This window comes from Nyctereutes procyonoides, unplaced genomic scaffold, assembly GCF_905146905.1.
Source record: "Nyctereutes procyonoides isolate TBG_1078 unplaced genomic scaffold, NYPRO_anot_genome, whole genome shotgun sequence".
NCBI classification, from domain to species: Eukaryota; Metazoa; Chordata; class Mammalia; order Carnivora; family Canidae; genus Nyctereutes; species Nyctereutes procyonoides.
This window is the reverse complement of record NW_026575024.1, coordinates 43,122,130-43,138,659: the sequence shown is the minus strand read 5'-3', so window position 1 is coordinate 43,138,659 and position 16,530 is coordinate 43,122,130. Positions and strand designations below refer to the sequence as shown.

Genomic DNA, 16,530 nt, shown 5'->3' with positions numbered 1-16,530 from the left:
GGATAAATATATATTTCTTAAATGATATTTAGTTTATAACCTGGGTATGGTAACATTTCTATTCCAGAAATAAATAGGAGTACTAATAATAAGTCTGTATATACATAAGATATATAATTTTGTCCAAAGATGCTGTTTGTATAACCTATAGATTGATCAGTTAAAAATTTTTGGCTGTTTAGTGTAGATAATAATTGGTATTATCCTACCAGTGAGTTTATAGTTAGAAAAGATACTCAGCTAAAAATCAAAACCTTCACCAAAATGTGTTCTCTTTTATGCACTTGAAATTTGTGGAGTTTTTTGGAGTAGGATTTACAAAATGAAATAAAAGGATCTGTGATGAGCAGCTGGGGTGGCTCAGCGGTTTAGCGCCACCTTCGGCCCAGGGCATGATCATGGAGACCTGGGATTGAGTCCCACCTCGGGCTCCCTGCATGGAAGCCTGCTTCTCCCTCTGCCTGTGTCTCTGCCTCTCTCTCCCTGTGTCTCTCATGAATAAATAAATAAAATCTTTAAAAAAAATAAAAAGATAGTTATTAAGAAAAAGCCACTAATTTTGGTGAATTTAAGTCTAGGGCTCTAGAATCGAGTTAAATCTTCAAGTAAAGGGTCAGAATCTAAATGGATATTTTTAAAATAATTTGTTCCATTTTATTGCTCAAGACTGTTGAAGTTAATTTACTATATCACAGTTTGAACTTCATGAAGAAGATGCTACAGAAGATAAAATATGAACCATCAATTTGGGCAAATTTATTTTTTACTTGCCTGAAAACAGATTTTCAAAGTTTTTATTTATTTATTATTTTAGAGAGAGATAGAGAGCGTGAGCTTGGAGTAGGGAGAGGGAGATAGAGAATTCCAGGCCAACTCTGTGCTAAGCACAGAGCCCAATGCAGAACTCGATCCTATACCCCTGAGTCAAAACCAAGAGTTGGTTGCTCAACCAACTGTGCCACCCAGCACCTCCAAAAACAGATTTTCAGAACTTTCTTTTTTCTTCAGGAAGAAAGTTATCAGAGCTTATAAATATTTCAAATGACAAATTTTAAAACGTCTATATTGCCCCCCAAATAATATTTAATATGCTATAATATATAAACAGCTTTGTAATTTAGATTCTTTATTGGCTACTTATTGTGTCCTGCTCTCAGCTGGGTTTCTGGGATTCAAAGGGGTGGAGCCTACTTACTCCTAGGCTCCTAGATCCAAGATACTCAGAGTCTCATTAGACAGATGCAGAGGTGCACCTTACAGATCCAAATCCACCCTTCATCAAATCTACCCTTGATTGCCTTGCCTTGGGTACTGGGCAACAGGTACTGGAGCTGGACCCATCAAACATTTCTCCTGTGCCAGCTAGCTAGGTGTTAATTTTTGTTCATAGAGGAACATTGCTGCTGCAGGGACACTGCAGGCTTGGCTTTTCTTTCTGGTTCTGGTGTGCTTTTCTCTCTCTTTGCTCTGACGGTGCTCAGCTAACCTGCAAGAACCAGTTGTGCTAAACCCCATTGCATTTTGGTGGCATCCCATGAACAACTTCCCAGTGTATTTCACTGGCACCCCAGCCAGCTTCCAGATGGTCCTCAGGCATCCCAGTGGGCAGTTGGCCAGCAAACTTCAGCAGCATACCTGCACGTGGCTTCTAGTGTATTCTATCAGCTCCCTGGAGGGAGATTTCCAAACAGGTTTTATTGTACCCAGTGTTTTGCTTTTTTTTTCTTTAAGATTTTATTTATTTATTTATCACACACACACACACACACACACACACACACACACAGGCAGAGGAAGAAGCAGGCTCCATGCAGGGAGCCAGACGTGGGACTCCAGGATCACGCCCTGGGCTGAAGGTGGTGCTAAACCGCTGAGCCACCTGGGCTGCCCCAGTTTTTTGCTTTTTGTTTGCCACTTTGGGTCTGTGTCACCCCAGTTGAATTTCTCTGCCATCCAATGGGCACTAGCCATACTCCCATTTCTTCACATTTATCTTTTCTGTTATATATATCTCATCTGTATATGTTATAAACTGAAAATGCAATGTTGTATGTCATTTAAAGATGAGAAAAAATGGTTATGTACCCATTTATATTTACTCACATATTTATCAAATCTGGGCTCTCATTTCCTCATTTCTTTCCCATGAACTCAGGTTATATCTACATCACTTATTTTCAGCCTGGCAGACTTCATTACTAAAGGCACATCTGCTAGCCATTTCTCTCTGTCTTTGTTTACCTGAGAATATTTATTTTGCATTCTCTTTTGAAGGACAGTTTTACTAGATGTAGATTTCTTGCTTGACAGTTGTCTTTAAAGATTTACTTATTTGGGCACCTGGGTGGCTCAGTCAGTTGGGTATCTACTTTTGGCTCGTGTCATGATCCCAGGTCTTGGGGTCAAGTCCCACATTGGGCTCCCTCTGGGGAGCCTGCTTCTCCCTCTCCTACTCTCCCTGCTCGTGCCCTTTCTCTATCAAATAAATAAATAAAACATATTTTTAAAAATATACATATTTATTTTAGAGAGAGAACAGAGGAGGGACAGAGGGAGCAGGAGGAGGGTTGAACATTCAAGGTTTAGACTGTTTTCAAATCTGCCTCAGTGTTTACTTTATGCTGAACTCCTTGCACCAGCCAGAAATGTGTGGTTAGTGCCCCCTCTGGTTTATACTATACATATGCATATCCTCCAGGCAACTAAAGGTGTGTGGGAAGCTTATCAAGCCCCCTATATTTGACTTACCTCCTGGAACTCCCTGTTAAATCCTTGGCTGGTTGCCTCCAACAGGATGAGGATTTCAGGCTACCGGAGCCACTGGCCTTCCCTGTTTGCTTGCCATTCAGATTGTCATCTTAACAGTGCTCCAAATCAAGTGAGCCCTGCCCCGCAGCAGCTATGAAGCTGCTGGTTTCACAGCTTGTCCTGCCCCAGAGAAGCAACCACACTGACAGAGCTAGAGGATGGGAACAGCCACAAGCAGGAACCACATAGAGTTGTAGTCGTCTTCTTCTTCTTCTTCTTCTTCTTCTTCTTCTTCTTCTTCTTCTTCTTCTTCTTTTAGATTTTATTTATTTAAGAAAGAGAGTGACTGTGCGAGAGAGCGCAGTAGGGTGAGGGGCAGAGGGAGAAGCAAGGAGCCCTATGTGGGGCTCAGTCCCAGGACCTCTCATCATGAGTCCCACTGAGCCAAAGGCAGACACTTAACCTGAGCCACCCAGGCACCCGACTTGTAGTGTTCTTGTATGAAATTCACCACTTTTCAGTTTATTGTGCACCTTTGGTGACTTTCAGAATCTGGAATAGTTGTTGAATCTGAAATGACAGTTTTATCCAACTTTATAATTGCTTTGTGGAGAGAGGATTTGTGGGCTTCCTGACTCCATTGTACAGTGAGATATTTTTTCTTTTTTTCTTATACCTCTGTTTTCCACAATTAACACGTTTTTACTCACAATAGAAAAAAATAAGAATAAAGATTATTACTTTGAGCCATTTTTTACAAAAGCAAATTAAATCAAAGATCTACTTATACCTCAGTTTTTGCCTCCGAAGACAAACGTCTTTCTTTGTCCAGATGGGCTTATGTGCAGAGTGTGGAAGCATGGTGCCCACGAACACTCCCATCTGTGTGGTGTGTGAGGCCTCCCTTACCTTGCAGCTGCAGCCACAGGCCAGCTTCCACTTGAAGGTAATGAAATGTGATTCTGTAAAAATATGAATAAAATATATAGAAACTGATATGTAAGCAGTTAAATGCTACCGAAGCTGGTGGAGTTGGTGAACAATTGATAAGCTAGTATCAGTGAATACTAAAATCCACTCTAATTTTTGGAAAGGTATGCTGCCCAAGAGTTTTACTGCCAAAGGATCTATAATTGTTAAGAGAGATACATAGACACGTGTTTCCTGAATGGATTTGGAGGGCAAAATGCATACAGCTAACTTAGATTTTTTTTTACCTTATATATTTAAACTTGAACATTGCAATTAGTATTGCAGTTAAGAACTTTTAATCTTGTCCTTAAAGTTGCTTTATGCTGTTATTTGCCTTTGATTGTGGGAATCTGTTATGTAGAAAAGAATGATTATAGCTAGTCCCGTGGATGAAATATTTAAGTATACAAAAAAATGAAGAAAAAGAAAAAGTTAAGTATCATCATCATATACATTCAAAAAACTTTGCTAGACAATATCATACCATAAAAATATTTTTGGTAGAATCATTAAATGTACAACTGTGCAATCTTTTCTTGACTTTTCAATTTATAGTCCCAGTCACTTCCCCTTTAATCTCAAGCAAATGTCACAATAGGATAAAATAGATTAAATAAGGAGAATTTGAAGCATTAAAAAGCAAGAGTTTTTAGTAATAAGGGGAATGCATAGATTTAATGTACAATTGGAACTGTAACACTCCTAAAATGACTTTGTGGATTCCCATACAGGAAAAGGTGTTGAAGTTTATGAGAGAAAGGAGAAGTCCTCTTTTTCTTCCACCTCCAAGCTTCCCTTCAATCTGAAAGGTTTTTTTTTTAAGTATTCTAAGCAATGTTGGCCTTCAGAAATGAGATTTTGAAGAACTGGCTGGGTCAAGGTCAGGTAGATGAAAATTTACTAATCTTTTTGTTAGATGGGTAGAATAGGGAGTGGCATGAGCCTGAGGGATAATCTCTGGATATCCATTTTAGGGTCCCTTGATCAGGGAAGATCGAGGGAAGGGGTCTGAGGAAGGAGTGGTAGCTAGGCCAGGCCTCCAGGACTCTCAGACACTTGGGCCTAGACCGAGGCTGCTGGCATCCCTCACCATGGCACAGCCATGAACCTTCCTTCTGCTTCCCGCTATTTATCTGGATTCTGCCTTACACCTGCAGTGTGAACCCTCAGGTGCTAACGGGATTTTTCAAAGATACCTCTGATTGTGACTTTTCCCCAACATGCTGCTTCCTGGACCACTCTCTAGGCCTCTGTACCCTACATCTGCTGGACTCTGATCCCTGGACCCATTGCCCTGTGCCTGCCTACACTTGCAGTGGTGGAGGTGGCACTCATGGTGGGTGGGTGGGGGCACAGAGGAAGAATTTACTAACTCTTATCAGGGGCTGGGGCCAGGGATAGCTTTGAAGATGAAGTGTCACCTGGTGGATATTGTGGGAGGCACAAGGATTTGCCAGATGGGGAAGGGATGGGACAAAGATTAAGTTTCTCATGTGTATATGTGGGACGTGGGGGCGAGAGAGTGTTCCAGGAAGATGTACAAAGACTAGAAACTGAGGTTGTGCTTCAAAACTTTGAAGGACTTTGGTTTTGCTGAGCAGCAGAAATGCTGGAGGTGCTGGAAGTTGTGCAAGATGGCTCCTTCTTTACCGTACTTAACAGCTCCGATTTCTCCCATTGCACTCTGAAGGGTTGAAAACAGGGACAGGATTTAATCAGACCTGATTTTTTATTTTTTATTTATTTTTTATTTTTTTAAATATTTTTTTTAATTTTTATTTATTTATGACAGTCACAGAGAGAGAGAGAGAGGCAGAGACACAGGCAGAGGGAGAAGCAGGCTCCATGCACCGGAAGCCCGACGTGGGATTCGATCCCGGGTCTCCAGGATCGCGCCCTGGGCCAAAGGCAGGCGCCAAACCGCTGTGCCACCCAGGGATCCCAGACCTGATTTTTTATAGAGACTTTTATCACTACAACATCTGATCTTAAAGGGGAATGCCTCATTTTTCTTTATAGCCAGACAATCAGTATTGCTGCTTCTATTCACAGAAGGACAACTGTTTGGAAACGCTGGGCTGAGAATCTTTATCCTAGTGGCTTTTCCAGGTCTTACAAGGGCAAAGATTTTTAGATAACATTCTCACTCAGAGAACCACCAATGAAGTCAGTGGAAATACCTGTTGTCCACAGAAGCCAACAGCCTTACCTTCCCCAATGTACCAGCAGGGCCTACTGAAGACTTTCCTAGCTATTTCTATGTTGGTCTTCATCTCACTCCATGGAGTACACAGAGCACCATCCATCCTCTTCCTACCAACAGTCCACTGGTGCAGACTTATCCTCTGTTGATTTATTTTATTTTTTTAAGAGTTTATTTATTCATGAGAGACAGAGGCAGAGACATAGGCAGAGGAAGAAGCAGGCTTCTCATAGGGAGCCTGATGCAGTACTTGATCCCAGAAGCCCGGGATCATGCCCTGAGCCAAAGACAGACGCTCAGTCACTGAGCCACCCAGGCATCCCTCTTCTGTTGATTTAAAGGCCTTGTCAACACTGGGGAATATATATCAGATATATCTCTTTTTTGCTGGCAGGATTAGAAACTATAGTAGCAGAAGTTTCTCCATTTACTCACTAGTACAGGTGCCTGTATTTCAGAAGAGAGGATTTTGTACTTTAAAATATTCTCTGAAAAAAAAAATATTCTCTGATTTTTTTTATATTCTCTGATTTTTGTTAACAAGTGAAATAGTCTAAATATATACAAAGAAGTGCATCATTTCCCCACCCACCTCTATTTCTATTCTCCTGAAATAACTGATGATAGTGAATACCCTTCTATGTGTTTTTCTGGATGCACAGAAACATCCATATGTATTCACACATTTAGATTTGATTTTGTTCTGTTTTCTTTATTTTTTTTAAGATTTATTTATTTAAGAGAGAGAGTGCACATGCATGTGCACATAAGTGGAGGGGAGGAGCAGAGGGAGAGGGAGAGAGGGAATCTTAAGTAGATGACCTGTAGAGGGTGGAGCCTGAGGCAGGGCTTGATCTCATGTCCCCGAGATCATGACCCAAGCTGAAACAAAAAGTCAGATGCTCAACAGACTGAGCCACCCAGATGCCTCAAGTTTTGTTTTGTTTTGTTTGTTAAACAGATGTATCCCACTGGCCATTTTTAAAGTTGAAAATTAATTTGATCTCTCATTTCACCACAACACATGGGCTCTCCTTTACCAAGAGATCATCAATTTCCTTTGGGCTCTAACTAGCACATATAGTATATCTCCAGATCTCTAGTCATATTGGGTTCCTAGAATCTGAGAGCCTTAGAGCTGGAATCCTCTTGAAGTCATTCCTGAAAAAGATCTGATAATTCACATGGATGGGGCATTTACCTCCTTATAAGATCTCCCACCTCTCACAACAATGATATGGTGCTAAAGCCAGTATAACCAGAGCTCTGCATCAAGCAGAAAGTTAGCTTGGTAACTTACAAAATCCACTTTGAGATGAAGTTTGCAATGACCTATGACATTCTCCCTCACTTAATTTCATCAAAGCTTATCATTTGGGAGATTAGAAAATTGTTCTCATCTCCCAACTACTTTGTAAGGAAAAATTATATCCCAGTAACTAAGTTGGGTCCACTAAATTGCTTAGAACTATTCAACTAGACCCATCACAAATTGATGAGGTAGCAAATGAGGGTATTGACCCTCTTATTTTTTTTTATTTTTTATTTTGAAAGATATTATCTACTTATTTTAGAGAGAGCTCTCTAGAGAGTGGATGAGGTGGGGGCAGAGGGAGAAGCAGACTCTCCACTGAGCAAGGAGCCTGATGGGGCCAGATTCCAGGACCCCAGGATCACAACCTGAACCACAGACAGTTGCTCCATTGACTGAGCCACTCAGATGCCTGAGGGTATTGATTCTTAAAAAGGGGTCCTCGGCACAGATGTTTAGCATTCTCTTTAAGGTAGTCTGATAGGGACCTAGATCCCAAGTCATCTATGAGCGTAGTGATTAAGATATAAAATTCTTTCTATCTGTGGGTCATGGTCTTCAAGGAAGTGAGCCATGACATGGTGTCAAAAAGTCACCAACAAAACCATTAGCAACACCTCTTGGCCAAGAAGGCTATGTTTATTGAACCTGAAGCTATAAGGTAGTCTGCCACTTTGACTGTCTTAATAGTATCTTGGAAGAGAGAAGGCAGGGAAAGGTATTTACAAGATTTTAGTGCTGCCCTTGGGTGCAGCAGATTTTTTAAAAAGAGAGTTTGACAAGAGTGAACCCCACAGGGTGGCAATGTGTCCCTGTGGGTTCACTGGTTGTAATGAATGTACCATCCTGGTGTGGGATGTTAGTAGTGGGGAGGTTGTGTATGTGTGGGAACAGGAACTAAATATATGAGAAATCCCTGTAATTTCTGCTCAATTTCAATATAATCCTAAAATTGCTCTAAGAAATGAAGTTTATTAGTTAAAAAAATTTAAAAGGGAATTTGCAAGGCAGGATTGGGATAGGGTAGAGTTTGGATCAGGCAAAGTTATGCCATGCTAATTTTAAAAATAGTTTATTTAAATAAAAATGTTAACAGTTTATTTAAATAAAAATTTTAGCCACTGGGTGGCTCAGTCGTTTAAGCATGTGACTCTTGATTTTGGCTCAGATCATGATCTCAGGGTTATGAGATCCAGCCCCACATCAGGCTCTGGCTGGGTGTGGAGTCTGCTTAAGATTCTCTCTCTCCCTCTGCCCCCACCCCTGCTCACTCCCTCTCTTGAAATAAATAAATAAATAGATAGATAGATAAATAAATAAATAAATAAATAAATAAATAAGTTTTAATATACATGTACATAGTGAAATGATTACTACAGTTGAGCTAATTAATATATCCATCTTTGTTTACTGGAAATTTGCAGGGAGTAGATTTTAGATGTTCTCACTGTACACACACACACACACACACACACACACAGAAATGTTAACCATGTGGGGATATACTAATTTTGGATTGTGGGACCTATCAGAGTGAGCGTCCTGAGGTAAGCTGTTGGACTTAATAAGTAAGCAATATTATTGGTCTACAGTCTTTCCAGAATATTTCCTACATCAACGGCTTTATTATTTTTTTAAATTTTATTTATTTATTCATGAGAGACAGAGAGAGAGAGACAGAGCCATGCAGGGAGCCCAATGTGGGACTTGATCCTGGGACCCCAGGATCACGCCCGAGCTGAAGGCAGGCACTAAACCACTGAGCCACCCAGGGATCCCCCAGCTTTATTATTTTTGTTTGATATCAGTATTTTTTTTTTTTAACACAGGGACAGGGAATTTGATTCACTTCTCAATGAGTGTCTGAGTGTCACCAGATCTTTTCTGAGTCTTTAGGAAGACCACAACCCTAAATCTCACAGAAAAGCTCTGGCAATTGCAGATTATGCTACAGAGACTTTAAGGAACTTTGAAGAATGCAGGAACCAGGGATTGTCAGGACCCACTGAGATCAAGTCTCTTGTCCTCTGCCATTTTGAATAGCAGTTAGTCGGCCATTTGCACGTTAGAAGATCTTGGAATTGCAAGAACTTGGGGGCTTCTGCTAGAGTGAAATTAACCAACCTTGGAAAGTCTGGGAACTTCATAGCCTACTTAGTGGCATTGGAACTAAAACCCTACAAGCTGGACTTTCTCTTGATCATCATCTTTGCCTGTATAGCTTCAGAACACATGATGTTAGTGTCAGAACACCTGGAAAACATAGGCACTGGAGTAGAAAGGAACCTTTGAGTGTCACTGATCATTGATAGTTTAAGGGGATAGTATCCTGATAGTGCAGAGTAGTCCAGCCACTTGACAGGTACTAGCAAACCTCTGATAGCTGAACTCTAGTTAGACTATTTTAATCTTTTTTCCCTTCTTCTTTTTTCCTTCTTTTCCTCCTTCCTTCCCTCCTTCCTCTTATCCTCGATTTCCTAACTTGGAAAGCTGCACTTAACCATTCATTTTTCTAAGACAGTCTTTTCATCTTTGCATTTCTGGGTGAGAAACTACAGAGCAAACCTAAACTCATTAACATGAAGTCCCATGGGCTGTTTACAAGATTACTCATAAACACATAGTTAAGCTTTTGCTAGTCTTGGGCTTTTCTGTTGATTGTTCGAGCCATGAGATGGAGAGTGGGAATGCTATCATGTTTCCCACATTGTGGGGAGCGGGGGACACAAAAAACTCATACAAAATTGATGCAGAATTTTCTGTTTGCCTTCCTGAGGCCAAATGAATACCCATTTTCAGTTCTATTTGGGTTTTGTTGCTTTTAAAACGATTTTCCGGGCAGCCCTGGTGGCCCAGTGGTTTAGCGCCACCTTCAGCCTGGGGTGTGATCCTGGAGACCCACCGGCTCCCTGCATGGAGCCTGCTTCTCCCTCTGCCTGTGTCTCTGCCTCTCTCTCTCTCTCTCTCTCTCTCTCTCTCTCTCTCTCTCTGTGTGTGTGTGTGTGTGTGTCTGTCATGAATAAATAAATAAAATCTTAAAAAAAACAAAGATTTTCCTTTGTCTGACACTCTTTTGTTGTAGTAATTCCTAAGCCAATCCAATATCAAGGTCTGGGTGTTAAAATAGGGTCCATAGCTGGCTGATTGAAAAGACTGCTCGATGATTTCTTTGCACAGTTATTGGCTTAGAGAAAAATGTGTTTCTTATTCTTTGTTTCCAAGGAGAAAGTAGTCTGCCACACCTGTGGCACAGGGAATCCAGCTCACTTGAAATACTGTGTCACCTGTGAGGGGGCCCTGCCTTCATCACAGCAGGTAGGTAGACCACATGGACCAGACCTATACTTGGTGGCTGCTGAATGTCCAGTGTCAAATAATGAAGAAATGTAATTTGCAGAGGAGGAAAGAAGTGAGAGGTTGGAGAGAGACACAGAAAGCAACATTTCTAAATCTGGAGAGGACTTTATATATTCACCAACACAAAATTGTTTTCAAAGTCTTAACTCTAGGGGGGATTCTATAAAATCAGCAATTTCTTACAATATCATTTAATAACTTTGCATGGAAAGCTGGTAACAGCTGGTGGAGAAGTGGACCCTCTCATATTTCATTCATGGTCAAGTATGTCTTTACTCACTGTGCCATGTTGTTTTTTGAAATTGAGACAGTAGTGGATATATTCTTAAGTTGATTTTACTACTCATCAGGGATGTAGTTGTTTCTGGGTCTCACCTATCAGCAGAATGGTTTCAGGAACAATTACAAAATTGATTTTTCAGGATTTGATTTGTCTTTGAATGGTGTATCAGGGTTTGGATGTCACAATGAGAGTATATATAATTAAAGTGCCGTAGAATTAACAATGCATATTCAGTCTGATACCTATGTCTATTCTTTACTTAGCAGCATTAATATGAATGGAATAAAATAACTTTTCTTTCTTTAAAGCAATGCTGTTTAAAAAAATCCACTTGGACAGTAGGTGCATTTTTTTTTAAGATTTCATTGATTTATTTATTTTTGAGAGGTTGGGCATGAACAGGGGGAGGGAGAAGGTGAGGGAAAGAGTTTCAAGAAGACTCTGCACTAAGCATAGAGCCTGATGCAGGGCCTGATCTCACAACCCTGTGATCGTGACCTCGCTATAATCAAGAGGTGGATGCTTAACTGACTGAACTGCCCGTGTGCCCTGAACAATAGATGCATTTAAATAAAAGATCTGAAGGCTTTATATTTAGAAACCCAGGTCAGCAAGTTTTATATCAAAACCCTGTTGTAGCAGGAGGATACATTTGAAATTTAAGTCTGAAGCAAAAGTGTGCAAAGCATTTATCTCTTGATTTGCCCTAAGGAGTCTCTCGCTAATTGCACAGAAATAGGATAAGGGTAAGTATATACAAACAGAGATCTTCATTCTATCTTTCTGGATAGATGTCTGTTTTAGAATAACAGAACAGTCCCTCGAGTAAAACAGGATATAGCTAGGCAAAAAAAAGTTGACCAAAATATCAGTCTTGGAGGAAAAATTGTCCTTAGAAAAACATCTTCCCTGGTGACATTCTTAGTTTTGTATGTGGAATATGTGGCAGTTATCAATTGTATCAGTTATTCATTGATTCATTCATTCAGTAACTATTTGCGTGATTCCCATGTGCAAAGGTACAAGGTACTATATTGATGGGGGGAAAATGTGAAGTACAGTCCTTTCTCTTAAAGAAATCGGGATCTGGTGGAAAGCAAGAGAAAGAAGGGAAGCTGGTCTATGGAGCCTGCCCCTATGCTAAGCATCCCTCCATACTTAATTGCCCTGAAGCATCTGAACCCCACCTACAGACCTGTGAAGAGGCTCTTGTATTGAAGAGGTTGCATGGATAAAGGGCAGGCTTTAGAATCAGATTGCCTGAGGTCAAATGTTGGATCTCACCTTCTCCATGCCTCAGTTTCAAACCTCTGTAAAACACAGGTGGTGATGGTGCCCACCTCACAGATCTGTCCTTTGGTTTGATGTGAGGTTAGAGGAGCAGTGCTCGGCACTATGTGTCTACACATAATAGGTGATCACATAGCAGTGATGAATACTCTAATCTTCCTTTATCTGATGAGAAAGTCTCTTCCTAGGCAGTAAGTAGCAGGAGCAGATTCTAATCCAGGCCTACCTAACAAAGTTTCAGAAATTCTCATGACACAATTCTCTCTCTCTCCCCAAAATAAAATTCTTTTCACGTGTCAGGGATGGAAAATAAAAATTCACATTTCCAGGTGGAAACCAGAGCCCTAAAGGAAAGAAGATAAACCTCAATTGTGACACCTTAGGTAGAACTTAGGTCTGCTTACATTCTTTCTTTTATAAATATTGTTGTGGTAAATCAATGAAAGGCTTGCTACCTTTGGTATTAAAGATACTGAGGAATATAAGATGTGTGAGGCATCGACTTGCTGAATGTCTCTTCTTTATATTAATTTATTAGTTGGTGAAGCTCATCATAGTTTTACTACTCTTTGGGGGCAAAAATTCCTTATTTCCAGGGCTTGCATTGATTTGGGGCTTTTCCCCCCTGGACTCAGAGGGGAATTGCAGAATATAGTATTGATCTGCCTATTGATAAATGCCATTGTGTTCATCAGCCCACGCACAGTGAAGATAAAGCCCCTTCTCTTCCCATTCAGAAAGCGGAGACCATTTCCTGCTCCAAGTATGGTCATAGGAACCGCCGGGAGACTTACTTCTGTGACTCGTGTGAAGCCACGGTGGGTATTTTAAATCTGAGCTTTTTGGTACTGAGGTCTCACCACTACGCTAGAGAGAGCCAGGCTCCTCCTCTTCCCCCACCTTGCAGAAATCACTTCTTGGGATTTGAATATTAGCACCTATTTACCTAAGAATCTGGAGACAGAGATAATTCTCTTAAATTGGGAAGGCTCTCATTGCTATTTTGCTTTGCATTTCTTTGAGGTTAAAGTTTTTCAAGCATTTGTTGACTCTTGACAGTTCTTTTATGGATCATCTACTTGTTTTTTTAAAAAAGAAGTTTTATTTATTTTAGTGAGAAAGAGAGAGAGAAAACATGAGAGTCAGGAGAGGGGCAGAGGGAGAGGGAATCCTCAAGCAGACTCCCTACTGAGTGTGGAGCCCAACATGGGGTTCGATCCCAGGACCCTAAGATTATGATCTGAGCTGAAACAAAGAGCCAGATGCTTAACCCACTGAGCTGCCCAGGCACCCCTTACCTTTTCAATGAAACACTGAAAGTCATTTATTTGATCGTTGCATGTAAATAATACAACAGTTTTCATGTGAAGTGTTAAACTCCCTTCTCATCCCAGGCTCACAGAGCCAACCCCAGAAGCAGTTACTGTTACCTACCATGTAAGTGTTCTTTGAGCCATCCAGTGTGTTAATAAGTAAACTAGTAGTTTCATACAAACGCTGATCCTGTTCTTTTCACCTAGAACCGTACCTCGTTAATAACCTCATTCTTAGTGCTCCATAATATACCACCGTGTATATGTATGTGTGTACTATGATACATTTGGGCCATCCCCTATTGCTGGACATTTAGGTTGTTTCCAGTTATTTTCTCTAAGACCACAATCCTGCAGGGAATGGTCTTAAATATACCTCTTTGTGTACTTGTCCATATGTAGAATAAGTTCTAGAAGGTAGACTTGCAGAGTCAGGGGTATAGGCGTATGTTATTTTGGTGGCTGGTGATCGTATGGTATGAGAATAATTTACGTGGGAAAATTAGGACTCTAATATTTATGAAAGTGTAAAAATTTTTTCTGTCCTCTAGCTGGGCATTTCTGCTTGCTATTCTGTTTGCCCTAAATGTGGGGCCAGCAATCACCCATCTGCCCGATTCTGTGGTTCCTGTGGTATTTATGTAAAGTCCTTGGGAAGACTTAGCCTGGACAATAGCCTGGATCTAGCTGCTGGAGAACTTGGCCCTTTTGCTGAGGTGAGGCCTGCACTGTAGTAAGCACTGGTGCCAGGGAAAGACCTTAAAACCCTGAATTTGTTTACTCTGCCTTGTGGATCAAACCTGGGGAAAGAGAGCCAAAACACATAGACCTTTCACTTGGATTCTCGATGAGATGTGTACATAAATTCGATCAATTTAGGTTTTAAACACTTGAGTGATTTCTTCAGAATCCAAAGATTGATCTATAGTAGACTGAGATCTAATTGCATTTGCAAGACTAATAATATAAATAATGTAAATCAATATAATGTCACGAGGGAGAATTGGATTTAAAATACATGATACAAACATACTTCTCGTGAATTTCATATGTGGCTTACCAAGAACTTTGCTCCTGATCTTTTATATTTTAGAAAACTTGTATCAGGCGTAATAAATTGTTTTTGCCATTTATAACAACAGCGCACAGTTTAAGGAAAATCTTACAGGGTTATTTTCAGAAGGACTTAATCTCTAACCAGCTTGGTATTAGCCTTTTATAAATTTCTCTAAGCTACATAAAGGCTTTTCAGGTTTCTTTTTTAGTTGTTCATTAGAAGAATTTGAAGATTTATAGTTATTAAAGAGGATGCACATGTACTCAGCAGCTGTGCATTCATTTTTAGGGGGCTTATAGCCCTTCTTAACCCAGACTGAGATTTATGGATCCTGAGACTGCAATAGCCCATGTAGAACCTTTGTGCAAATGAGACAGAGGGTTCTTTCCTCAAGACACTTGACTGCGATTTTTGGAAATTGATCATAATATACTAATTTTGTAAGAAAGACATTTTCTTTCATCTACCAGAAAAATTGTCCTAATGAATTCACAAATATAGAATACCCACCATGTGAATGGTATTCCTTTAGAAGCAGTGATGTTGTGCAGTGTACAACCTATGTAACCTTACATGATGGTCCTCTCAAGTTCCCACATCCAGGCGCAGAAGCATCTCAGAGAAAATATTGGTGACCAGTGGTTGCATGTGGATGAATAGTAAAGTCTATGCTCCATTGGATTGTAGAAGTGTAGATTTCTTTCAGGCCTCAGGCAGCAAGACAGAGAATATCAGTTCAGTTGATTAGCTGAATTTGAGATAGTAAATGTCTGAGCAGATGAGGCTGGCTTTATGGATCAGACTGGGAGTTGCTGGGAGAGACAGAAGCAAGGAAGGTGAGGCAAGGGCTGAAAACCTCTTTTTAATTCAAAGTGCAGTTTCCTGGGGATATTTTTACTTCGATAGAATTCTTTTCTATAAGTAATATGAAGAATTAATTAAATTATATTCCAGTATTTTATGTTTTCTGCCTTGGTTATAGCCCCAATCTGCCTGGCAGTCCCCAAGGGTTCCTTTATCCAGACCTAATCCTGGGACTTGGAAGAACGTGAGCACACAGACTACTGGACTGTTCTACCCATCTGGCACTCTGCTAGCCAAAAAGGAACTGGAAATGGCTTCTCAGAAGCAGAGGCAGGAGAAAATGAGTGACCATAAACCTCTCCTCACAGCCGTCAGCCCAGGAAGAGGTGAGGGAAAAGGTATACATTCTTGTCAGGGGGTATCTCCCTCTTTCTTTGAAAGAAAATTGCATTTTTTCTTCCTTTAGATTTATTTCTATACAGAAGAAGTAAATTCCACTGTTTTTCTTTAGGTAATTTTTCCTTTGTATTATATAGCTCTTAAACTTTTACTATTCTGATGTTTTTATTTTTAAAAAAATTTTAGGGGCACCTGGGTGGCTCAGGGATTGAGTGTCTCTCAGGGCATGATCCCAGGGTCCTGGGATCAAGTCTCACATTGGGCTCCCTGCAGGGAGCCTGCTTCTCCCTCTGTCTCTCCAACCTCTCTCTGGGTGTCTCTCATGAATAAATAAATAAAATCTTTAAAAATAAAAATAAAAAATTTTTAAAGATTTTATTTATTTCAGAGAGTGGGAAGGGGCAGAGAGAGAAAGAGGGAGAATTCTCAAGCTCCCCACTTGAAAGAGAGACTCCCCACTGAACATAGAGTCTGATGTGGGGCTCCATTCCAGGACCCTGAGATCATGACCTGAGCCAAAAGCAAGAGTTGGCTGCTTAACCAGCTGAGCCACCCAGGTGCCCCAGGACTCTGATGTTTTGACTCATAGCTCCATTGTCTAGTCCATACATCAAATGGCATGTATGGATTGCTACTTTTACAGTAGCAATGTTGTTAGTCTGTGTCATTATAGCTATCTGCCATTATCTTTTTTTTTTTACCTTTCTAAATTCACACAACAAAATTCACCATTTTAACCATTTTAAAGTGTACAATTCAGTGATATTTAGTATATTAGGAGCAGTACAGAAG

The 16,530-nt window shown here is 40.4% G+C and overlaps 1 protein-coding gene across 1 annotated transcript in view; it reads left to right on the top strand.

Annotated features, from left to right (window-relative positions):
- DZANK1 (double zinc ribbon and ankyrin repeat domains 1) overlaps positions 1 to 16,530 on the top strand; it is a 58,062-nt gene that overhangs the window by 28,338 nt on the left and 13,194 nt on the right. Inside the window, exons 10-14 of the mRNA XM_055302527.1 lie at positions 3,581 to 3,694; positions 10,458 to 10,550; positions 12,903 to 12,983; positions 14,030 to 14,194; positions 15,518 to 15,725. Coding sequence (XP_055158502.1) covers positions 3,581 to 3,694; positions 10,458 to 10,550; positions 12,903 to 12,983; positions 14,030 to 14,194; positions 15,518 to 15,725 — 661 coding nt within the window. The remainder of the gene's footprint in view (positions 1 to 3,580; positions 3,695 to 10,457; positions 10,551 to 12,902; positions 12,984 to 14,029; positions 14,195 to 15,517; positions 15,726 to 16,530) is intronic.